The 24,692-nt window shown below is 38.2% G+C and overlaps 1 protein-coding gene across 4 annotated transcripts in view; it reads left to right on the forward strand.

The window, feature by feature from the left end:
• Positions 1-23,472, forward strand: part of GAB1 (GRB2 associated binding protein 1) — a 96,879-nt gene extending 73,407 nt beyond the window's left edge. The window contains exons 4-11 of one of the 4 annotated variants that reach the window (XM_053941291.1): positions 903-1,504; positions 3,388-3,473; positions 3,680-3,983; positions 15,878-15,967; positions 17,703-17,796; positions 18,135-18,258; positions 21,219-21,341; positions 21,550-23,472. In XM_053941291.1, coding sequence (XP_053797266.1) covers positions 903-1,504; positions 3,388-3,473; positions 3,680-3,983; positions 15,878-15,967; positions 17,703-17,796; positions 18,135-18,258; positions 21,219-21,341; positions 21,550-21,708 — 1,582 coding nt within the window. In that variant the 3' untranslated portion in view covers positions 21,709-23,472. The remainder of the gene's footprint in view (positions 1-902; positions 1,505-3,387; positions 3,474-3,679; positions 3,984-15,877; positions 15,968-17,702; positions 17,797-18,134; positions 18,259-21,218; positions 21,342-21,549) is intronic. The other 3 variants (XM_053941290.1, XM_053941292.1, XM_053941293.1) reach the window with 3 other exon arrangements.
• Positions 23,473-24,692: the final 1,220 nt, after the last annotated feature.

Below are 24,692 nucleotides of genomic sequence, written 5' to 3' on the forward strand. Positions count from 1 at the left end.
TCACTTAAGCAAGGAGCCAGACTGATAACAGCATTTCTCTGCCTGGAGCACAGTAAACCTGTGAGAGGTTTAGAAAGGAAATCAATTTATTGTAATGTGGTTACTTTCCACGTAAGTTTACTGGTAGTGGTTAGTACTAGTACTAATGAGTTCTGTTCTCAAAGAAGAATTTCTTAAGAAATCAAAAGTAAACTGCTTCGCAGCTTTATCTAACAGCACCACCTTCATTTGCATTCAAGACAAGAGCTCTCTGTTGCACATGTAACCTATGGATTTTTTTCCCTCAAAAAACATACTATTTTCCTCCTCTTTATGATTATATCTCTTATTTCTCTTTTCCTTACATATTTCAAATGGGTTTTATATGATCTGTATAACTTCAGGCACGCATTAGGGAGGTTACAAGAAGTCACATTTTTTCTCTTAACATTTTTTCCATAATGATTAGAATGAGCAAGTCCTCTTAAGTCCAAGAATTGAGCATCTTATTTTTACCTTTAACAGTGCCAATAAAGTGTTGCTAGTCTGCAGCATGGGTTAAAAAAAAATGATTAAAAAACCTCCAGCCCCCAAACTTGGCTTCAAACTGGCATCCTGAAAATCACTTGCTTTATGAAACATCAACCTGTTGTGAAGCTATTGGTAAAGCTCCACAGTTGTGCTATATATTTCACATGCATGAATTTGTATGAATGTAGTTACTTAAGATGCCTAGGTACTCCTGTTTGTTTAATAATTGAGTTCCTGCATCTCATCTTTAAAAAATGAAAATTAAAAAAAAAATTGGAAGACACTGGTAGACTTTTCAGTTGGTTACATGATAAGCATTGTGTTTATGGTTTGCAATGTTTGTTTTTCTCTGTGTGCTCATCAACGTTTTAATCTCACAATCTCACATGTAGATCTCATGCTGACTCTGCAAAATCCAGCTCTTCTGAAACAGACTGCAACGATAACCTGCCCTCCCACAAAAACCCTGCTGCATCAGGGAGCAAGCACGCTGTGAACGGCTTCTTCCCGCAGCAGGGCGTCTACGATTCCCCACCTTCCCGCTCCGTGCTGACACTGGCAGACTCCAGCCTCTACAACCTGCCTAGGAGTTACTCCCAGGATGTTTTGCCCAAGGCAGCGTCTCCATCTGGAACCGATGCCGAAGGAGAGCAACATGTTTTCAATACCCCGTCAGCAACGTCATTAGACGCACAGATGAGGCACATCTCCATTAGCTATGACATTCCCCCCACACCTGGAGGTACTTATCAGATCCCACGAACTTTCCCAGAGGGAACGTTGCCTCAGACTTCAAAACTGGAGACTATTCCAGACATCCCTCCACCTCGGCCGCCCAAACCTCACCAGGCAGCGGATCGATCTCCTGTGGAAACCTGTAGCGTCAGTCGCAGTGCTTCAGACACTGACAGCAGTTACTGTATTCCCACTGCGGGAGCGCCGCCCTCGCGCAGTAACACCATTTCAACGGGAGATCTGAACGTCTTCCGCAAAGGTCGGCATTCCGTGTGTTGTCCTGCGGGTTTGTTGTCTTGAGCTACGTGATCTGAATGATACGAATGGGCTGAATGACATGAGGGGCATTTCTAGCCCGTAGGAGCAAGGGTGTTTAGCCCCTTACAAAGTGTTTAAAATATATTAGAAAGAGCAACAGAGATTTTTAAAGGAAACCATCAAAACAGCAAAGCACAGACCATCGATAAGGGATGTATATTGCAGCGTGGCATTCAGCCTTGGCTAAAAATATTTGAAGATCTAGACATATTTATTTGGTAATAAGCTCATATAACTGAATGCAACGCTACCATTATCAGTCTTTCAGAATTACCAAAGTGAGCTTAGTGAAGTGTAGTGCAATCTACAGAAGCTGAAGTTGTTTCATGAAGATAAGTGGGATATGGTGTATACCCAGAGCTTTGAGATCAACCCTGATTTGATGATCATAGCCACCAGCCTTTCTTTCTGTCCATGTGATAGATATGCTCACTGCAGTCTTTTAGTAAAGTTAAAGTTGTTCCTTGTGTGTAGCAAGCACATTTCTCTCTGTGCACCTCAACAAAAAAATCTTGAGAGAGAGAGAAATGTGCTTGCTACACTTGTGGGCACCTACATGTTGGTACTCCAGATGTGCTGTCATGTGTATTGTCTTGTTAACCACTCTTGGGTTAAGGGTTTCACTTCCTTTCAGATTTCTGAAGCAGGTGGGTATTACAGTGTTGTTTTGAAAGTGAAATTTTTATTTGGTTTAAGTCAATATTTATGTTAACAGATTATTTTGAAGAATTGTTTGAAATGAGGGATGAATACAAGGCTTTTAGAGGAGGCAGTATACAGAATGGATGGGATCATACAGGTGCTCAGATACTATTGTCATTTTGTAGACTGAGCATAAAATATTGGTGGTTGTTAGTGTTTTAAAATTACAAATGAACATTTGTAGTATTTTCTCCCATGCAAAACCACCACTCATTTTGCTAAGTTTATAGGTGACTATTCCTATACTGAATTTGAGATTGTCTGCCTCAAGAAAATTAGTCTTTCTGAAAACATTGTTTAAATTTGGTACTTAAGAGCAGAATTGTTTATCTTTCCTCTGTGGTGAAAATCTTAAAAAAAACTTCAAAGGTTTTTTTCAGGGCAAGGTGGGGATAAACCCCAGAGTTTGCCCAGTTTCTGTGCTGGCATCATGAGGAGGGGCATCCCTGCCACAGGGTAAGGCAACCTGCTGCATACATGGGTGAGCAGCACCTGGGAGCCAGGAGTCTCACAGAAGATCCCTGTCCAGCAAAGAACCAGCCACAGAGCTGAGGACCTGCTTAGTGGGGACTGCCAAGAGCCAGGACTCTGAAAAGGGAGAGATCTTTGGTTCTGCAGGGAAAGCCCCTGGAGACCACACTGGGAAGCCGAGAGAAGGGGTTCACCTGTTCCTGCAACAGATGGGATCCTGTTGGATCAGCACTTTCCAAGCAAAGGGCATCAGTCAGAAAACCTTTCTCCAGACATTAAGCTACATCTGTTGCTTGTTTGTTTTAGAATAGGTTTTTCATGAGAGCCTGGATTCTCACTCATTGCACTAAGTTCTTACACATGCTCAATTGAAAGATAGACTCTGCTGCTTCTTTAAAAGCAAAAATTGATTTCTCTTTTCTTGCCATGAAAAAATGCCACTGTGAGTGCTTCAAGTTGTAAGTGATGAGTGCTAAGGTTGTTTGTGAATGCAGTCCTTTCAAAGATAGATAAATCTAGGGGCCACAGCTTCAAGAGGTGTGTTTGTGTACTCTCAGAAGCAGACAGTAAATAACAATAGACTCGGGATGCCTGTGCCAAGTGACAGGAACAAGGGTGATAAATAGCCACTTTCTCTTCTTGTTTCTTTAGAAATTAGTTCTCAAGACTGTTATGATATTCCACGAACGTTTCCGAATGACAGATCTAATTCATTGGAAGGCTTCCATAACCACTTCGTAAGTATAACTTGATCTGATGAGAGGCAACAGTGACAGTGCCTGAGTGCTCTTTGTTCCTGTGTAAGAAAGCAAGCTGTGCAGTGTTTGTGATTTTTCACTTTCAATAGAATACATTAATCTGAGTAGATTAGGTTAAAAGGCTCATATGATTCACAGCTGATTGCATAACTTATTTTGTTAAAGGAAATATATGTTAATTCTAGAAAAACAGAAGCATGTTGACAGTGGGAAGTGTTTCAAGTGAAGAACTAGATGAAAATTATGTCCCAATGAATCCCAACTCTCCTCCACGACAGCATTCCAGCAGCTTCACTGAACCCATCCAGGAAACAAACTATGTACCAATGATACCTGGCACGTTTGATTTTCCATTGTTTGGAAAGCAAGTCCCTCCTCCTGCTCACATGGGTTTCAGGTCCAGCCCAAAGACCCCTCCCAGACGGTCGGTACCTGCTGCAGAATGTGAGCCACCGCCAGTGGACCGGAACCTCAAACCAGACAGAAAAGGTGAGGAAAACCTCCAAGAAAACCTAATTTTTATCATCTAGGAAAATAACATAGCTCTCTCAACTTCTGCTTAGAGGAAAAATATCATGTTTTTAGAAATTATTTTAGAAATAATTTTTGTCCTATGAGATAACCAAATCACAGAGGAGCCATAGGATTATTTTTAACATTATTAAAACATCACAATAACAATGCCAAATAAAAGCATAGGTTTAGATTTTATTGCCGTACTTACTAATGAAAAAATGACCCCGAATTCCTAAGATTCAGAAGTGTGTCCTTGTATATTGAAGACACTTGTGATGCAGGAAGAGAACACAAGGCATTGGGTAGAACACACATTTAAAGCCATAACAATGCTTGGTACGTGATCAGCACACAAACTCATTTTAGAGGGGCCCCTTTGAATCTATCCTAAAAAATTAATCTCTTAAATCTGGCACATAATGTGTTTATTTTTCGTTAAAATAAGCGTTATTTGGGTGAGCAGAGTTCTTAAGGAACCAAGACGATTGGGTTGCAATGTGTCTATAAGAGATACTTGTATAGATAATCCCTAATAAATAGCTTGGATTTTCCAGTTTATCTAAAATGTTTTATCAGCCATCTTACTAGAAATACAGGCAAATGCTTAAACAACTTGTTGCCCTACTAAGTTTTTGAGACAAGATAACTAACTTTCTTGTAGAAGACGGAACTAAACAACATCAGGTCAAATGTCTGCCCTATTTTGCATTTGAGTAAGTCCTCTTTTAAATCTTATGTAATTGAAAATATTAGTATTTACATTGAGAATGGCTGCCTTCATTGTAGGAATGTGTAATGGCTAATATTCAGATGATCCAAAATAATCACTAACTAAACCTTTAAATGAGTATTTTTACCACTGAGTGAAAACTGCCTGTAATTAAAAGGGAAGTAGAGAGCATCTGTGATAGATGAGCTGTGATGCAATGAAAAGCACCATGTCACATTCCGCCTGCCCATCTGCAAAAATTGAGGCATTGCCTTTTTTAAGACTTTTGGCCCTCTGCTCGTGTCTAATTGTTTCTGTGTTATCAGACAGCAGTTTTGTTTGGTTCTTAAGAAATACTGGACAGGAAGAGATTGGGGAAAGTTGATACTGGAAAACATTCTGAATCCAGTTCAGAATAAACTGAACTGAACTGAACCAATTTAAAATATTTTCCCAGACTGGCCAGTTTGTGTATTTTACAGATAAAATGTTTGACCTTCAAAAGTAATAAATGCATGTGTTGAAAAGCATCTCACTTTTGCAGTTGGCAGCACAAAACTGCCACACAGATGTTTGCTGGGGCAGCATCATTGCTCTTGGATCTCTCTTTTTGGAACAGAATTAGTGTTTCACATTTAGAAAGTGGCAGGCAAGAGCCTGCATTGCTCCCATCCTCAAATGCCTTATAGCTAGAAAGATGTAGCTCAGACCAGGGGAAAGACTTTAGGATGTGTTAACATATCTTTTAATGAATGTAGAGTTACTGGATGAAATTTTTGCCTGTAGACTTTTGGAAGACATTGTCACTGTAAAATAATAGGATTGTGTCTTGGTTTGAAAAGACATGTGTCTGCTAAGGAAGGCAGGAGCCTCCCATGAAATGGAAAATGTAAACCCCCTCTCTCCAAATAGTTATAATTTTGAAATTAAGGGGCTCTCAGGCAAAGATATGAGAGTAGGAATAACAGTTCTTTATTAGGGAAGAAAATAAAAATAAAATAAACAATGCAGTAATGCAAAATGACACTGACAGAGTCAGAATACAACCTGACACGCTGTGGGTCAGGGTGTTGGTGGCAGTCCAATTGAAATGGTGGCTGCAGCCCTCCTGCAGTGACAGATGTGGTTCTGTTGGAGCAGGGATCCTGTAGAAGGGCATAGCCTTACTCTGAAGATCTAGCGGTGGTGTAGATGGGCCTGGTCTTCCTCTGGGAATCCAGTGGAAAAGAAAGCTGCTCCTCTGGGATTCCAGCGGAACAGGCTGATCTGTGGTCTTCCAGAGCTCTGATGATATCCAGTTGGGAATGCTTGGCTCCTCCCCCTGGGCAGAGCATCTCCCAGTGGGATGATGTAATTGTATCAGCCATGCAGTGACACTCACTGGCCCAGTAACAGAAGATATTTCCCAGAGGGAGGATGGGTTGTGGAAGAGATACAGAAAACTGCCCAATTAACAGAAGATAACTGCCCCATCAGATAAGAATAGAATATACCCCCCCCCATTTCCAACCTAAGACAGATTTTTTAATGTAATTTACAAACTAAAGTGATTTTGAAGTAAAACTACCCTTAAAAGTAAATATGGTACAGTAATTAGGGGCTGGAAAAAGTTTTATTAGTATCTTGAGGTGCTCAGCATGGTAATGATTCTGATTTACCACTGAGGGTTTTATCTTAGTAGCACACACACACAGCCTGCCTCACTCTAATTTTATCAAATGCACCACTGCGAGTTTTCCATTGTTGTGAAGAACAGATCTGATGGCACATTGGAATGGTGATATATTCCCATTTCAGTAACTGAGATCTCTACACTCCTTCAAGATACACCTTTGGGAAAATAAAACTGCAGGTTTCTTTGAATTAAACTGTGTAAATCCTTGTTTAAGTGGACATTTACCTAACTAAAACAATGGTGTGCTTTATATTCTTCTGTGTTGCTTTTTCAGCTTTCAAGTTCTTGTAGCAGCTTCTATTATCAAGTTGTTTCTGTTTATGTAAATGTACTGCAATGCTCTTCTGCTGCAAATTAGTGCATAGGAAGTGTCAAGTAGGCCTGTGTGAGCAATAAATCTTTGGCAGACACAGAAGGGGAGGAAATGGAACATAAAATACTTACCTTTGGGCTATTGCTCCTATAAATGTTGAGGGGATTTAATATGCCATTGGTTCAAGAACTTCTGTTTAAGACCACTGGTGCTTCTCCAAAAGATGGTCTCTAAAATGCTGCAGAGATCAGGTGTGTTGGTGGTAAGGTGTTATGAGGGCACATTTAATGTTCCGTCAGAAGAAGCTGCTCTTGTCTTTTTTTTTTTTTTTTATTGGTTACAGATTGCTGCAAAAACAGTGTTTGCATTGCCTCCAAGCTTTTTGGAAGCTATTAGAAATACCACCACACCTTTCACATGAGCTTTAGGTCAGTCACATTTTTGTGGGCCAGGGAGGTTTGTTATAGCCAGTGCTAAAAATGCATTTGACAGAGGGATAATGCAGTGAAACCAGCACATAAAGGAAGGATACACTGTTTTTTGTTGTTAAATATCTGTGTTTAGCATCTCTTTTCCTTTATTTTAAGGGCTTGCTGCTTGTGCCCTTAGACTCTTTGATCTCCCCAGTCTGTTTCTTTATCCACTGATCTCTAGACCTTTGCTTCAGAAAGTGGGTTAAAAAATAATAATGAATAAAAGTATCTATGGCCTTGAGATTACAGTACAGATTTGTGTAGTTTCATTTCTCTAGCTCACAGCTGCTTCTGTAAATACGGGGAGCTTCCAGTACTTTCTGGAAGTCTTGAGAGGAATTTCAAAACATGGTGTTGGCTCTCTTCCCCAATAACTTGAATCAAAACACTTTACTTGTTCTTTAGAGAAGAATACCAAAAGGTAAGTGATGTATTGCTTGGGACAAAATGGAGAGTGTTTGGCAGGTGCTTTTCTGCATTCACCTGTAACTGAATGACAAACATAATCTCTTTTTTAATTTGTTTTTTTTTTTTTTTTTTTCAGAATGCTGTTTCTTTAGTTATGTAGGACCGTTGGCTATATTGATTTTTGTATTTCTGCTTTTTGGCTGCTTTAGCTTGCCACAATTGCATGTAGTCCTGATGCTAAACTGGAGGTATGTTTGCTGGAAAAATAGCAGAAAAAATATTGCATCCACCCATGGAGATGGATCTTGCTCTCTGAATTATTGAAAGACAGTGACTGGTTCTGCCACAGAGCAAAAGTGACATTTGTTGCGATGGTGACACGCCTTCTTCAAAATACTGTTTGTCCAAGAAGGAGCAGTAGAATTAAAGAGGCCCAAATGCTGTGAGGTGAAGGAGGACTCCTAGACAGATTAGGCAGCAAAGAACAACCAGGTTCTCTTTTCAAGGAAAAAGTTTGTGGTCAAAACTAAAATTAAAAAGATGTGAATTGTTTTTTATGGGTCAGGAGGAAGCATTTCAGTGGTGCAGCATTTGAGAGATGGGGGTCTCTGTGAACCTCTGGGCATGACAGCGACCCCCTCCTGACCCGGGATTTGTTTCCATGGCTAGGGCAGGAGGGTATCTCATCTTAAAACAAGACTTTAAGACCAAACAACTACAAAAACAGACTTTTTTTTTCTTAATTAACAGTTTAGGAGCTGTCCAGAACAAGTCCTTATAGCTGTGTAACATCATCCCATCTGTAAGGCTGAAATCTCTTAAGAAAGATGTGCTTGTCATCTTGACTGATTAAAATGCAGTTTTCAATATCTGAATCAAAGTGTAAAGTCAGCAATGGAGTTGGTGATGGTGGAATTTACTTCCTCAAAATCTCAGCTTGATGCCCAGCATACATTTGGTAGCTTCTTTTTTCTGTGTTATAGCACATTTCTACCAAAGTGGGCTTTTTGAGATTCTGAAAAGAAATATATGAACAGTAGGCATATGGCTGAAGTAACAATGGCCATGATAAAATGAAAGTCAAAAGTTAAATCTTATTCATTTGACTATAGTATATGAATGAATGAATATAAATGTCATTTTTGTAAAGTTTTTGATCAATAATACTTAAAAGCATTTTCTGAGAGAGTTCCATTTAGCTCAGATCCTAGTTCCAGGTCATGGGGAGCTGAGATGGAACAATGCCCTCAGGATCAGTCAGCAAATTGCTGATAGAGACAATAGAGAATTTAGAATTCTCAGCTTACAACATGGTACTGGACTTTGCTTCATTTGTCTTGAATAGAAACTCTATTTGTCCAAATATTGTTAATATTTGCATTCAAGATTATTTTGAACAATATTTTAAGTCCTAGTTTTGGATTGGGAAGTACAGATTGTTTTGCTGGTAACAAAAATAACCAATAGTTAGTGTGGTGCTTGAGGTCTTTTTTTTTTTTTTTTGCTTCTTGGTGGGGGTTTGTTTGTTTGTTTGTTTGTTTTGGTGGCTTATATTTCAACATAAATATATCAGCATTTAATCTGAGAGGCTTCCTACAACTTAAGTCCACATGTTGGCCTTTAAAAGAGACTGCTGCTTGGCCCTGGTAATTTTCAGCCCAGCATGTGGTAAACTTGGATTTAGAGACAGTGCGTGATGTACACATTTATTTTGATGCCAAGAAAATACCCAGTTGCAGCTTGAAAACAAGAAAACAAACAAAAGAAACCAAGAGAGAGCAAGAAAATTCTCGTGGAGGTGGAAATTGTGATTTAAAATGTTTAATTCTTTAATCATTTTTTTAAATGTTTAAAAATTTATCTGGTTGCTTTTGTCATAGTTTTTTTTTTTTCTCATTTAAGATGTTAAAAGACATAATCTGTGTGGTTAAACCACAAATACATGGATTGTTCCTAAACATGTGGCTGTATCTTTGCCACCACTCCTCATAAGCATCTCCCAAATGGATAAACTTCACAGAAAATTCCAGTTTTCTTTATAAAAGAGCCCAGGCCCATTTGCAAAAGGTAATTGGGTACAGAGCATTCCTGTAGCAGGAAGCACCTGCCACATTCTGGTTCCCATAGGACCCACTGTGATGACTGGAATAATCTTCCATTGTTGCAGTGTAGCATGGTGCTCTACAAATCCCAGGCAAAGTAGGTAGTTGTTAAGTAAATTAAGAACCCTCATTAATCATGAAGGTAGCTATAAAAAGCCTGATGAACAGTTTTCCTTGTTAGGCACTCAAACATATAAATATTTAAGTTGGACACTGTGAACATGTCCTGATACAGCAGGAGCACCACGCCATCCTTAAATAAAACTTCAGAGAAACACTAACAGCATTTGTGATGATGGGAACTGGCAATTCTTTAAAAATAATAATAATTAAGAACTGGCAACATTTCAGTGTTGATTCTACTGTTGATCAATTATTCTACACTATCATCACTGTCTTGCATGTTCTTTAATGAAGGTTCAGTTATGTTCTGAGGCTTTAGGACAAGTAGGCATTGAAAATATGAGAATGGTGATTTCTCTCTGCAGCAAGAACTGAACTAAAAATCTGTTGAAAAGGAAACTGTTACTTTTGTGATGACTTTTCTGAACAGAAGTATTGTTCATTGTGCCTTTAAGAAATCCATGCATTTTATCTTCTATTCTCTCTTGGAGAGAGAATACACCCCTTGTTCATTCCATTTAGGAATTTAAAAAAAACTAGGCTTTTGGGGGATGTTTTGGTGCTTCCTCAGAGTTTGTAAAGCAAGTTGTGTACAAATTTATTGATTTTTTTTTCTTCTTTGATCTTCCACAAGCTCCCATTTAGCTGAAAATTAGACTTCCTCCATGCCTATACTAAATTACTTGTACAAGTCTAGTTTTCACTTAATGGATTTGAATAACTCCTTGCTGTGTTGTACCAGTCCTAAACTTGCAGCTGTGATTTGTCTTCTAAAACTTTGAAACAACAAATAATTTCAATAAAGATTTCATTTGGATGGCTGCATCACAGCTGCAGAGGAAGCTGCGCTTTACTGGACACAATGATTGTAAATAAATTAAATATGCCAGTTTTCTAAAGACAAACTGCAGTACTTACTCAAATACTGGTGCTGGGGGTGATTAAATTTAGGGATTTTTTTTTTAGATAATTTTAAACTCCAAAGACATGAGGTAGAGCAGGAACAAGAGAATGTGGATAATAATGCCCTATTTTTAATTCTCTTCATAATTTTTTTCTCTTCTTTGCTGTGCCCTTATCACTTTTTTCAAAACATAGTTTTTAATGCACATATCGTCATGCAATTCCACTACTTTGTAATAGGCTTAATGTTAATCTTTAGTTTTCTGGTGAATAATTTAAATTTTGGGTTTTTTTCTGTGTTTTGTTTTTGAAGTCTTTTGGTCTTTGCGAATCTTAGTGCAGCATTAAACTTCTCATCCATAAACACTCCAGAACACTGTACTTTGGTTTTAAAACAGTCTTTGTTATTGAATTTTTTGCAATTCGTCATGCTTTGGGGGCTTTTAAAATACAGACATGTAGAGTTACTCAAATTAGAGTAGTCAAATAGTATTTTGATGATTTTGGTATTCACTGAGTAGTTTTATGACATTTGCCATTCCTTGACTAGTTTTATAGCATTTGCCAAATATTTTAGAAATACCAGTGAACGTTACCTGTCTGATCCAGTTGGACTTATTTTTTTCCAATTCATTCTTCATTCCTGTAGCATTCAAAGTACCAGTTTGCTGTAAAAAGTTATTTTGAGGGGATAAAGATGTCTGAGAAGACTGGAGAGCAGCTCTTTATGTGACTGCTTTTTGTATTTCATAACATTGAAGAATAAGTTGATTTCAATGTGTTTTTATTGTCCTAAAGAGACCATAGTTATCAGCACCCATATCTTATCCCCAATCAGCACAAATTGATAATTATTGATATTCCTATTTGTTGGTGGATACTAGTACGGAAATCCATTTGAATGTTGTATAACTAAATACATGTTTCTAATTACAAGTATCTTGGCAGGAAACAGTCTTACAAAAACAGAGATGAAAAAGCAAAATCAGGATATTTGTAGAGCTCTATGTTGATGACCATGTACTTGGGAATCAGGGTTCACTTGGGTGAGGAAGAGGAAGAGAAAAAAAGCAGGAATTTACTCTGCAGAATTAAAAACCAAATAATAAATTCTTTGGGAGCAAGACAGTGAATTTCAGCCTTGTTTTTCGAGGAAAAATCTACAGTGATTCTGAGTATGGGAATTCTTGGACCTCTGCAAGTTTCAGCTTCGTCTAATTACAAAAATACAAACAAAATATGTATTTTGTTGATAGAAACAAGGAACTGTGGTTAGTTATTTCTCTCTGAAAGTACTTTTGTGTGGATGCAGAGCACTTATGTGGCTGGTTTCTCGTTTTGCTCTCCCCCTCCTATCCCAAGCACAGCACTGCTCTAGCATTCCTACAAATGATCTCCTTGTCTCATAAGGATTATAAGTCCTGTTGGCCAGGAAATAAATAATGCATTTCTCAAATTTTATGGTACATTAGTATATTTACCTTCAAATTTTAAGCCCTAAATAGCTGATATTTAAATGGAAGAGTTTGGCCTCTTTTGTGAGGATATTTGCAATTTCCTGATGTGAAATCCCTTGCCAGCAAGCCATGGAGCAAGCATCCAGTCAGGAAAGAAGTGTCCTTAATAGAAATCATGTTTAGTTCTGGTGTTTCAAGGCAATAGTCTGAGAACAAATAAATCTCTTCAGCATTATGTCCTCAAAACCAAAAATATTAGGACCCAGCTACACTGATGCAGGAATTTACTGCAGTGGGACAGCTTCCTCTCCCCCAATATTATATACCAAGTGTTCTATGGAAAACAACAAGAGCCAATGCAAAAACCAAGAAGGATTTTTCAGTTTAAACCATTGTTTGAAACAAACTCAAACGTGTCAAACGGGCTCTTCTCCTGGTGACTTGGTAGACAAAGGCAGCATTGACATGCCTCAAATGTCAGGAGCAGAATTCGTGCATCTGAGTGCGCTCCAGTGCCACAGCCATAATCTCCTGCTCTGCCTGGCAGTTTGTACAAGCAGCCATTTGTTAGAAAAATAGACTTCATTAGTGATTTTTCAGCTCAGAGTGCCCTTGTACAGTCTGATAGAACCTGCAGAAGCTGAGCTTCTGTCTCCTGGCTGTAGCATTTTGCATTTCACAGGTGGTGACTTGATAGAACAGTAAAAACATCTAATTTTCACTTCTTGTTTGGTTGGTTTCACTTGACATAATTTATTTGGTTTTGGTTTTTGTTTTTCCCTGTGTAGGTTTGCATCCAGTGGTGTTGCAACATTTATTTCCTTTTCAGTTAGAAAAAAAATGAAATTGCATAAATGAAACTTTTTTTTTTTCCTTTAACCAGATTTATCTTTCCCACAATAGGTGTGTAAGTTAAAAGTATTATTTTTCCTGAGATGAGGTAAATCTGGGCTGTGGGAACCACAGGAAATGTGTTCCTCAGTACTGCTGGTGTTGGAATGCTGTATGGAGCCAGGCTCTCCATAGAGCCCTACTGTCACTATACTGATTTGAAGAACAGCCCTGTCACACTCCAGTGAGTTTTTTTTTTTTTATAGAATAGGTGTGGGAGCCCAGCCTGCTGTACAGGTGGGAAACACTTTCCCCTCCACATTTTAATCAGTTTGTTGCTTTTCAGAGATACAGGGATGTGCTCCTGGGGAAAATTGTCTTTTGAAAGCAGTAAGGGATATTGTTAAGGGCTTTCAGTGCCCTGGCTCATGTCACTTTATCTTTGTAAATGAGCAAAAACGGGGTGAAAGAATTCTGCAGTTACACAAATAGGTAACCTCAGATTTGTGATTTTGATCCCGCCCTCCTCTTTTCCTTTGCCTGGTGTCAGGTCTTTCCTGTTGCACAGTATAAGCTGCTCAACAGAGATTAGGCCTTTGGGTTTTTTGTTTTGTAGGGAGGAAAAAGAAAACACTCTGCACAAATATTTTAATTCTCTGTGACACATTAAATGTGAAGAATTGCATTATCCTGGCTGGTTGGTAGCAGCAAGCTGGTTTGCCACCAAATTTATTGCAATTGAACAGTCTTCCAGCAGCAAAAGATGAAAACTCAAGTGAGTTTTGTGTGTTCTTGTCCCATGTAGAAGTATTAAAGGGACCTGTACTCATTTATATAACTCTTCTGGAAATCTGAGTGGTTGGTAAGTACTAAATTAAGTGTGAAGCAGGCAGTTACATAATATCCACGTTTTACAAATGGGGCTAATCCCAGTTCAGAAAGTTGGTTGTGCTAGACCATGTAGCATCATTAACAGGAGAAATAATGAATTACAGCATTGAGTTCCTTGAGCTTAGCTCTGTATTATGGGTTTCAGGCACTTCAATCTGTTTGGTTATAAGAGCAGAGGTTATTAAGTGCATGCTGCTTAAATAATTTAATTAACTCTGTTACCTCTGCTAGTTTTCTGTCTGTGCTTACAATCTGTTCTTCTATGTCAGTACATATTAACTTGAGTTGTATTGGGCCAGATTTCTTTTAAATCAGATTATAAAACTCTGAAATACAAAATTATTATGATCAGGTAATGGTATTCAGCATCGAATTGTCATTAACAGAAAGTGTTTGGATTTGAACTTCTCCTTTTGTTCCATCAGTTTGAAGATCCTGGTCTTTTTAAATAGGCAGGCTTTTATCAGAGAGTTATAGGCAAGGACTTAAGAATATTGGATCAGCTCAGAATTGAGTACACCAACATGCTGGCTTGTGCTTTTGACTTGGCTCTAGTCAGAAATACTTCATGTTCTACTTCACAGTCTGTGTCTTTGGTCAGCATTGCTCAACTGTTCACCCATTTCATCAGCACACTGAGCCATTTAAGGGAGCATCTGATTTTGAAATTGGGAAAGAACTGTCTGTGTAAAAATAATTTCATGTCCTTTTCTTTTTAAGGAAGTTGCTATGCAGCACTACTAATGAATAAATAAATTTTAGCTTACCTGCATGGTCTCTCAGAAGCACTGTGTAGAAGTTAAGATACAGTACAAAACCTCTGTGTTTACCTTACTTGTTGTTACTTGATTATTCCCAATACTTCAGTGATAACAGTAATAGAGCACTTCATATGCAAAACCCTTGGGGTAGAGATTTGCAAACTTCTGGTGTTTGTTGCCAAGTTTATTCTTTACAAAGCATTCTCACCCATTGCTGGGAGTACCACACCTGAGTCTGTACCAGTCCTTTTCCATTTTGTGCTGTAAGGCAGCTTTCTAACATAACCAGACTTAAACTTTTCATTTGGTTTATTCATATGGCTTCTTGGTGTACCACTTGAAGGGAATTGCCTTTTTTAATATTAACACTTTGTCAGATAGGCTTTTAATGAAAGCTCAGGGCTATTACACATTATTGATCCATGTTTATTTAAAATAGACAGCATGACCTGGAACACTTGCACAGTTTGGTCAAGTTGGCTAAAGAGCATCCTTGTTTTGGAAGGGGATGTGTGTTACTGGCTGTAGGGAGATGATTGATATTTTCATTTTAGGGTCATTTCTGTGGATTGTGCCTTGGTGGGGGGGCAGTATGAAGGCTGGAAACTTGGGAAGAAAATCCTACTGTGTCTGCAGGGTCGGAGTGGTGGGGTTTGGTACGCACAGATGGAGACCTCTGGGGAACACGTTTATCAAATACACTCTTAAAAAAGATACTTGGGGCTTCTCAAATGGGAGATACACATTGGGTAGAAGACCTCCCAAGAGCACCATAGGAATGGAGACTCCCAAGAGTCAAGGAAATTTTGTGACTAAGGAGGATTTAATTTCTCTGAGGGTACTTCAACTTGTATCTGAAACATGACTGTTTTCCTTTCATACTAAATATACCTCAAATATGTATTTTCTTTTTTTTAATCAACCCAATTAGTAGTAATGATCAGTTACAATATTTGTTGATGCACTTTTTAGCCTTTTTGTACAGCTTTTACATTTGCCTCCAATACATTTATTACTTGCATGCAGTGTTTTCTTTGTTTCTGGTTTGGTGCTTAAGCCCCTTAGCGTGAGCCCCAGCTAGACTGTAAAATCTCCTTCAGCAACTTGCTTATGCTTGTGGCATTAACCTTTCTGCAGGGGGTTGTGATGTTTATTTATAAAATTCCAGTTTTCCACTTACAAATAGAATATTATTAAGAGAGTCTTCTTTTTGCCAATTAGGTCAAAGTCCTAAAATTTTAAGACCTAAACCACATGGTTTAGAGCGAACTGATTCACAAACCATAGGTGACTTTACTACAAGAAGAAAGGGTATGTACTTTAGCACTGTATGTATATGGAGCTTTATAAAAATAAGTGAAGCAAAAATTAAGAAAATTGTAATTTTAGAATAACTCTGGCATATTCTTTTCTGCTATAGTCTAAGGTCATGGATGCATTTTCCATGCCAAGCAACTAGTTTCCTGTATAAGGAATTAAAGATTTTCTGGCTTGAACAGTGCATGGAAACCTTTCTTTGATATTAACGTGAATGTTCTGATCTCTTCAGTTGTAGCTGTTCGTATTTTGTCTGTTTATTTAGCAAGTATATAATAACTTGTAAATTGTACATAATAACTTGTAAGTTACTTGAAACTTTTGTTAGGCAATAACTTGAAATCCCAATTCACTTAGGTCTCTTGAAATGAAGCAAAATATTGATCTTCTGATCATACACTAGTACAGTCATCTATTTATGCACCTTAAAAAGGATTGCAATTAATTTGATGGGCTTTATTGAAGATGCTGAGTTGGTGCCTTACACAGTCACAAGAAGTAGAGAAAATAATGAACATTAAAAATCTCAGAGAAATAGCACCGATTACCTTTGGGTTTTGAAGTCCATTGCAACAGAATGAAGTACTTCTGCTGTTCTTGGTGGAGTTTGGACGAAGTCCTGGCTCTGTCTGCTGCAGCAGTACCTCACCCACTGTTCATTCCTGCCAGGTAGTCTCAGACCTTTACAGAGGACCTGAGCCAAGCTGATCAATTTTTGTGTCAGTCGTGCTTTAGTATCATCTTGCCTATGTCACTTTCAGTTCTGTCATTACGTGCCTGACACTTGATCTTAGTGAACCTGCCAAGAGGCAGAAAACTCATGGTGACAGTGGGCACAAGGAGAGAAAGGGCTGTTTTTATGATGATATCGCATTTTGTTTTCTAAAAACAGCTTTAGGGAGGATAAAGTTGACAGCAGTTTGACTCTGTGATTTTTTTTTTCCCCACAAGCCTTTTTATACTTTGGTTTTTTTTCTAATGTTTAGGAGAGGTGAGACATATAAGCTGGAGGGAGGAATAAAGTGTTTCTTGCTAATAGCCTACTCATGGTTCTGTTCTGAAAATGGAATTTTAAGATGGCACTTTTTTTGAGAACAGCGTTATCTGTCATGAGTGGCACATTGCTCTGCTCGACTGTGGATGAGCTCTGAAGCGAGCCAGGCTCCTCCTGCTGTTGGCTCATTTCTCACTTTTGCAGACTTAGTCTTAGCTGCAGGTTCTGCCCACTCGTGGAGCTATGAAACCTCACCAGTAAGGGCACACGTATTCCACGAGGGCAGAGTTTGCATATTAACAGCTGGCCCTGAGCCAAGAAAAGTCCCCAGAGCTGGCTCTGCTGAAACAGCCCATCAGCCCTTCCCTGGGCTTGCCAGCTCAACAAGTCATCAAGGCAGAATGAGGACAGAACGTGATGTTGCCACTTTCAAAATCTCTTTTCAAAACAGAATTGCTACCTACAAGTATATGCTGCAAAATTATGAAGTTGCAGTGGGGTTTTTTAATTTTATATTTTAATATTTTAATTGATATTTCCTCTCATTACCTGAAAAGATTAAAAACGTAAGTTAATATATCATGTCTTTCTGAAAATTGAAGTGTCTCCCTTTCCTTACTAGTATTTACTATTTGAAAGATAGAGGTTTTTTTCTGTATTTAGGCTATGAAAAGCTATTAAATTTAAGTTGTTTAGGAAAGTTCTGTGCTTTACAATTGTCTGTTTCTTACATAGCAAAACCAGCTCCACTAGAAATAAAACCTCTGCCTGAATGGGAAGAATTACAAGCTCCAGTTAGATCTCCTATCACCAGAAGCTTTGCACGAGAGTAAGTTCCTTGGCTTTTCCTCATTCAGATTAATCAGTTTGGTGACTGGAGTGTTAATAAATGTGTGTACATCTGTATCTTATTTTTAGCTTGTTTGTTGCTTGAAGTTTCCCTTGAAAGAGTGTGAGTCTGTGTGTGTATCTGTGCATTGAAATAAAGTGTGTCCGTGTGAAATTTTGTTTCGTGATATTAAATAAAAGGGACTGTGTATAACCAAAAAATGTGACACTAGTAAACTTGAATGAAAATTTCAGCTCTAATATGCTTCTTTTTGTTGTTTACCAGGAGGTTTAAGATATTGCAGATGTATTGTTTGTAAAATAATTCCTGGTAATTAGCTCCTCCAGGTTTCCCGTGTCACCCAGACCGGATTCAGTTCATAGCACAACTTCCAGCAGTGACTCGCACGACAGTGAAGAGAATTATGTATCCATGAACCCAAATCAGTCCACTGAAGACCCAGTATGTAAAATCTACGTCTTAACTACTCTCTTCCTGTGCAGTCCTTACTTTTAAATCATGCAAACACACATCCTTCACTCAGCATCACTCCCTTTATACTTCTACAGAATCAACAGAATCATAAAAAAATCTCCACAGCAAAGCTGTAATTTTGGTAGGATTTCACTGAAGAACTTAAGAGCACAAAGAAAATGGTTGATATACATATCTATTATATAAAACAGTATGCAACATGACTTTTTTTCCACCTCTTTCCTAGAATCTGTCCCCTCTTTGTAATTTCTTGTCCTTGGGCTATGCACCAGTTCAGTATTATGACATGAAGGGAAGTAAACTGTCCTAGGACCTCTGAGACATGCTTAAATTGTATTAAAAGGACATCTTCCAGGAAATGTAGAAGGAACAGGGGAAAAAAACGATTGATACTTGTTGTATACATTCTATGAAAACTGAACCATGTGTATTTTATTAGGCATCTTTCAAAGAAGAAGGTAGAAGGAGTCTTTGTGTATTGAGTGTGTGTATTTTTTCCCCTTTGGGGGAGAATTTTCTCAGATAACGAAGCTTCAAATATTCAGCATGGAGTGCAGCCAGTTAGGAAAAGTTAATGATGCACACTGTGGTTTTTCTTTGGTGAGGGGAAGGAGAGAGAGAAAAAGACCCAATAGTAGTAGTTTTAAGGAAGACAAAAGCAGTAGACCCAGGCCTAAACTAAAATGTGGTTTAGAATATGCATAAAACACTGGAGGAAACCTGTATCTTGAGCTCAGCTTTTCATCTAGTGTAGAATCATGGAACAGTTTGGGTTGAAAGGGATCTTAAAGATCATCTTGTTCCAACCTCCCGTGCCATGGGCAGGGACAGTCTACTAGACTGGGTTGTTCAAAGCCCCATCCAAGTCAGTTCAGTGCACTCAATATGTTTGGGTTCTTAGTAGGGAATACAGCAGTATTTTTCATCTTTAAATCATTTATGTACGACCTTCTTTGGGGAGGGTCTGTCTAGCACCTTTTTTGTTCTGTTTCTGTGTCTGCCTTCTTATATGGCATGTGCTGGCCCATCTCACTGCCCTTGGACTCTCCTCTCGCAACGCTGTTCACTTTCCTGTCCCCTGCTGCTCTGGATCCCCTCCCAGTCTCCTCCAGTGTCCCTGCCCCGCAGCTCACCACTGCTGCCTCTGGATGCCACATCCCAGGTCCCCCTCGTGCCATTCCCTGTGGGAGCTGGTGGGGTGCAGGCTCCAGAGCCTGCCACGTGCCCCAGGCTGTGCCTTGTGCCGTGCCTGTTGTGCTTCCCAGGGGAAAAGCACCGAGCACAGGGGAACTGCTGATGTTAAATCTTAGCTCCTCTCTTGCAAGGGAGATGAGGGTAAGTAGTGGGTGATGTCCCATTTCACAGGTGCAAGAGGCATCCCATGTTACACCAGACATTAGCCCCACCCGTGCCCAAAGTTCTCCCTGCATGGAATCACAGCTCAACCCAGGTGTTTCTGTTGATTCTTAAGGCTGTTCCAGGGGCTTAACTTCCATACCAAGATGGTACAATTAATGCTCCAGCTCATTAATATCTTCTGTTTGCTTGCACCGGTCCTATTTTGAGGTTATTCTACAAATTTCCTTTCTGTTTCATTTGCGTGTATTTAAAGTATCTGTTTTCTAATGCATATGTTCTGCCTGCCTAGTTTGTTTGAAATAAGAGATTATTTTTTTGTTTAATGAGTAACAGCTTTTTTAATTTATGCTGGAAACATTGATACAGAATCTGATTTTTGTATCTTTAATACACAGAAATTTGTTCTGGGAATTTGAGCAACAAAAATGAACTTCATATCATTTGTTTGTGTTTGTTCTTGTTACCACTTAATGTTAAGTGAGTTGGACAGTAGAGATACAATGGATAACTTCAATTTTAAAAGCCCAGCCCATTTGGCTTTAGCCCATAAAATATTTTATTTCCTAAAGAACCAGAACATTTCCAGATATCTCACAGACTTCATTTTCAAATTTGACTTTTTGAAAATTTTTACTTGTTCCAACTCTATCTTAGCAAGGAGTCCATATTTCTTAATCTTTTTCTGTCATCAGCTTTGAAGTATCTTGTTTGAACGTGTCATACTTATGTTTTATTTAATAAAATCAGCAATATTCTGCTTTTTCTTTCAAGTTGCTCTCAGCCTTACCCTTCTGTCTTTCCTTCTGCCTTCCTCTTCATTTTTTGCTGACTGCTGCCCTCTGTCTTCCTGTTTTTTCTTTATCTTTTAGAGAAGAGTCCTTCTATTGTACTGTTCCTATAACACCTGTTAAGAGGGAGGGATCAGGCTGGGAGAGGACAGAGGAGGTGAGGTTGTAAAAGTCTGGGCTAATTGAAATTTAGGTATATACAATGCAACTTCATTTCAGGCAGCCCTACACATATTTTCCAAAGTATTAATATATTAATCTTGTCAATTGAACATTACTCTTTGATTTTCACCTTAATCATGATGACTTTTGAATGAAATGTAAAAGTTTCATTTTTAGCTTTCCTACTACTGTAAAGCAGAACTTATTGCAGGTATTTAACAACAATTGAGGGAAATAGAAAAGTTTGTGCTTAAGTAATGCTAAATTTGAGATATAATAACTACATTTAAAAAGAACAAAACATGATCTGTTCTTATTTCATGGTATGAAGGGGACATTAAGTGGAAAGCACAGATGGGTTTGGTGGCAGCCTTAAATTTGGGAGGGTGGTTTTCGGGTTTTTTCCTCCCACTGGGTTTTGATTCTGTCCCATTTTTGACATAGAATGTAGTCCCTTGCCATACAGGGTCAATTAAATCTGCATGATTTAAGTGATTGCAAGAGTCTCAGTAATTTCCTTAACCTTTTACATTTTGGCAGTTTATAGTATGCATACTTGATAATGTGGACCACTAGCTTGTACATTTGTATATGAAGTTGTTTATATTATTATTTCAGAATTTGTTTGGAAGCAATAGCCTCGATGGAGGAAGCAGCCCTATGGTAAAACCTAAAGGAGATAAACAAGTGGAATATTTAGATCTGGACCTAGATTCGGGAAAGTCTACGCCACCTCGTAAGGTAAGCAGATGTTCAGCTCTTGCTGTTCTGCCATCAGGAGTTCAAAAATTGCCTTCAGCAAGATCTCTTAATGGTCATTTCTCAGATGATTAGTGGAGAGACAGTGTTGGACCTTTCAGAGAAACCAGTGCTTGTTCTGTGTCTCTTTGAGACGCCTCCTTGCTTTTTTGTTGTTAATTTACTTGAACTCGTTTCTTACTGTTCCCAGAAGAAGAACAGTGGCTCAGGCAGCAGCGTGGCAGATGAGAGGGTTGATTACGTTGTGGTGGACCAGCAGAAAACGCTGGCCCTGAAGAGCACGCGGGAGGCATGGACTGATGGCAGACAGTCTACGGAGTCCGAGACACCCACGAAAAGTGTGAAGTGAAAACACTGCTTTGTCTCTGAAGAATGGAAAGAAGTGAATTTTTGAAGAATCACAGAACCACAATGGCAGTGTTGTTCAGCTGTACAGTACCTGATTCCCTGGGGTGGGAATCAGTTCCTCACCAAATAGGTTGGAAGCCAAAAGACACTTGGAGTATATCAAAGGAACTTTAAGATCATGAATTGGCTCTGTGGTGTCTGGAAAAATCCCAGCCTGTAAATAACTTGTAAAATAATATCACTTAGCTTTCAGAAAATCTTTTGTTCTGTAGTTAACACATTTGTGGTTATTACAGTGTTTATGCACTTTTTCAGTTAAAATGTTGGTTCAGGTATTCACAGTTAGTGTACCTTAATGTCTAATTCATCTGGAGAATTCTTTTTTCCTTACACTACTATTCCTCACAATTTTAGGTTAATTAAGCTACATGTAGATATGGAAATTAATATTTGAACTTCATTTTAACAACTCAAAATTGATTTTGCAGAAATACTTTCACAATTGAATAATATACTTGAAATGCCAAGAGACAACCATTAGTTACACACTTGTTTATATTTAATACATACAAGATTAATTGGAAGTCTACAGGTTACCTTCCTAACAAAAAATTGCTGTGAGTTAATAATAATGAACTGTACTGGGTTTAGACCTAAAATCCTGGCTTATATGTTAGTTGTTAGTGGTGGAACTTCTATTGTATTTTATTAATGACAGTGTTCTGTGTTCAATGGGTGAAGATTCTGCAGGGTGGGATCTTACACTTTCAAAGACTGAATAATTAAATGTCAAGTAAGCCTGCAAACCACTGATAGCATGCAGTAATATTGTGATCTCACACTTATTAACAAGAAATAACCTTTATATTATTTACAGAAGGTAGAGTATATAAATCAGGTACGTACCAAGCACTGTTGTGCTAATACACTGATCAGGTTTAGACAATGAGCTTTAGTTTTGTACTGTTTAGAAGTTCTAATGTCAGTTTTCAGTACAAGATTAATGGGACAGTTTGACATTCACTTTTTGTAGTGCTAGCAAAATACTGTGATTTTAAATTAGAAATTAATTCAAATGGAAATACTATGTTTTAACACCATAGTGCCCTTCTTATGAGCTCTATTTTACTTTAATCTCTTGCTTGGCCTTATATTTAAATCCCTATGCAACTGATATTTTATATCTCTGTTTTTAAAAATTAGATAATATACCTAAATGATCCCCTTGTAAACCACTTGTTGCTCTTTCCTGGTACAGGATTTTAAACTCTGTATACTGTGATCCTTTATTTTACTATGCCAGTTCCAAATAATAATCTGCCTTGGTTTAGAAACATTTTTTTGTTATTTGGAAGAAGATAGAATTCTTTAAATACATGAATGAGTTAGGTCTAGATAGAAAACTTACTAACACTTTTGTTTTATGCAAATGTCCTCAATTAAGTGGTTGGTTTCATTTTCTTGCCCAATTGGGTTGTTTTGTTTTTTTTTTTTTTTTTTGTTTTGTTTTTTGTCCAGATCATTTAAAAGCTGAGCTTAAAGCTGCATTGTTTTCTGGCATGTTGGCCTTCGTACTGTGCCTAATCTACCATAGGTTGTTTCTCTCCCCTCACAGCCACAATCTACAGTATGTAAATTATCTTATTCTTAACAAAGGTTCTTTTTAAATAAGTAATGTTTTGATGCTTTGAATGTTCATTTTAAAAAAGAAACTAAACACAGTGCATTTTGAGGTGAATTTTAAATAAATCAAGTTGTTCTGTTTCGGTGTGTAAACTCTGTCCTGTAAAGCAGCAAATGGATGTCAGCGTGTCTGGGAAGGTGCCTGGATACCAACCATATTTTTTCAGAATTGTAGATGTACAGCTAGAACAATTTTTATTTAGATCTCTGATTTAAACCCTGCAACAAGAAGCCAAATAATGTGAATTCCCACTCTTCTGGGAGCCAGGAAAAAATCCGTTTCCTAAGCCGTCCTCTCTTGCTGAGCTAGTGATAGAAGATGAGTTTGCTCTAAGTTTGCTGATATAAGTCCTTGATTTACAGATTGCACTTATTCTTTCTTCATTTAAAATTTGGCAGGATTCACAACATTATTTGTTATTATGATTGAGAATCCACTCTTAATTTCTGGGCTTTTCCCCTTTCTTTTGTTAAGGAAAACAGGAGTTTCCACACTGTACAGACAGTGTAACATTTTCTAAGTAGCAGTCTACAGTTTCTCTTTAATTAGATTTCTAAGCAGTTTTCTCCCCCATATTCCAGTATTACATTTACCATACTTATTTTCTATACTTACATGCTGTCCATGGTATGTTCAGAATCAGAGGTGTGATATTAACATTTGATGCTTCAGGTGTGATGTTAACTTTTGATATTCACCAGTGAAGCTACAGGGGCTTCACGGTGCAGATCTGTCTGAGCCCTTGGATGGTCTAAGGATGTGAATATAAAATTGAAAACGTGGCTCCTGAAGTTGTAGGTGATAGAAAGCAAGTGGAACTGATATTAGCCCTGTGTCACTTCCAGTTACTGAGGACACTGTAGTTGGAGGCAAGCTGGTGGAAACTCAAGTAGATAGTGGTGCAGAAGTAGCTTGTCAATGCTGCTTCTCAAGTGTTCTTTTTTCAAATAGGTAAGTTTTCTCTTGTTTCACTCAAACTCGATGTTACCAGTTGCAGATACAGTTTTCATTGCTGTATGTGTCATTATAAATTGCAAATATATATGTGCAATATGTCTTTTACAAATACACAACATCTCTTGCTCTTGAAAATCAAAAGAAAACTTGGTGCCTTGTACACTAAGATTGACTTGAGAGGTGATTTGGTATCATTCCATGGTGTGATCTGAACATTTCTTTATCTGCTCAGTACCAATAGCCACACTTTTACACACTGTGATATAATCACTATTACCTCATGAAGTACAGGTGCAAACACAGCTGCTCTGTTCCACTAGAACTTTGTCATGTGGCATGGAAAA

This window comes from Vidua chalybeata, chromosome 4 (assembly GCF_026979565.1).
Source record: "Vidua chalybeata isolate OUT-0048 chromosome 4, bVidCha1 merged haplotype, whole genome shotgun sequence".
Lineage (NCBI taxonomy): Eukaryota > Metazoa > Chordata > Aves > Passeriformes > Viduidae > Vidua > Vidua chalybeata.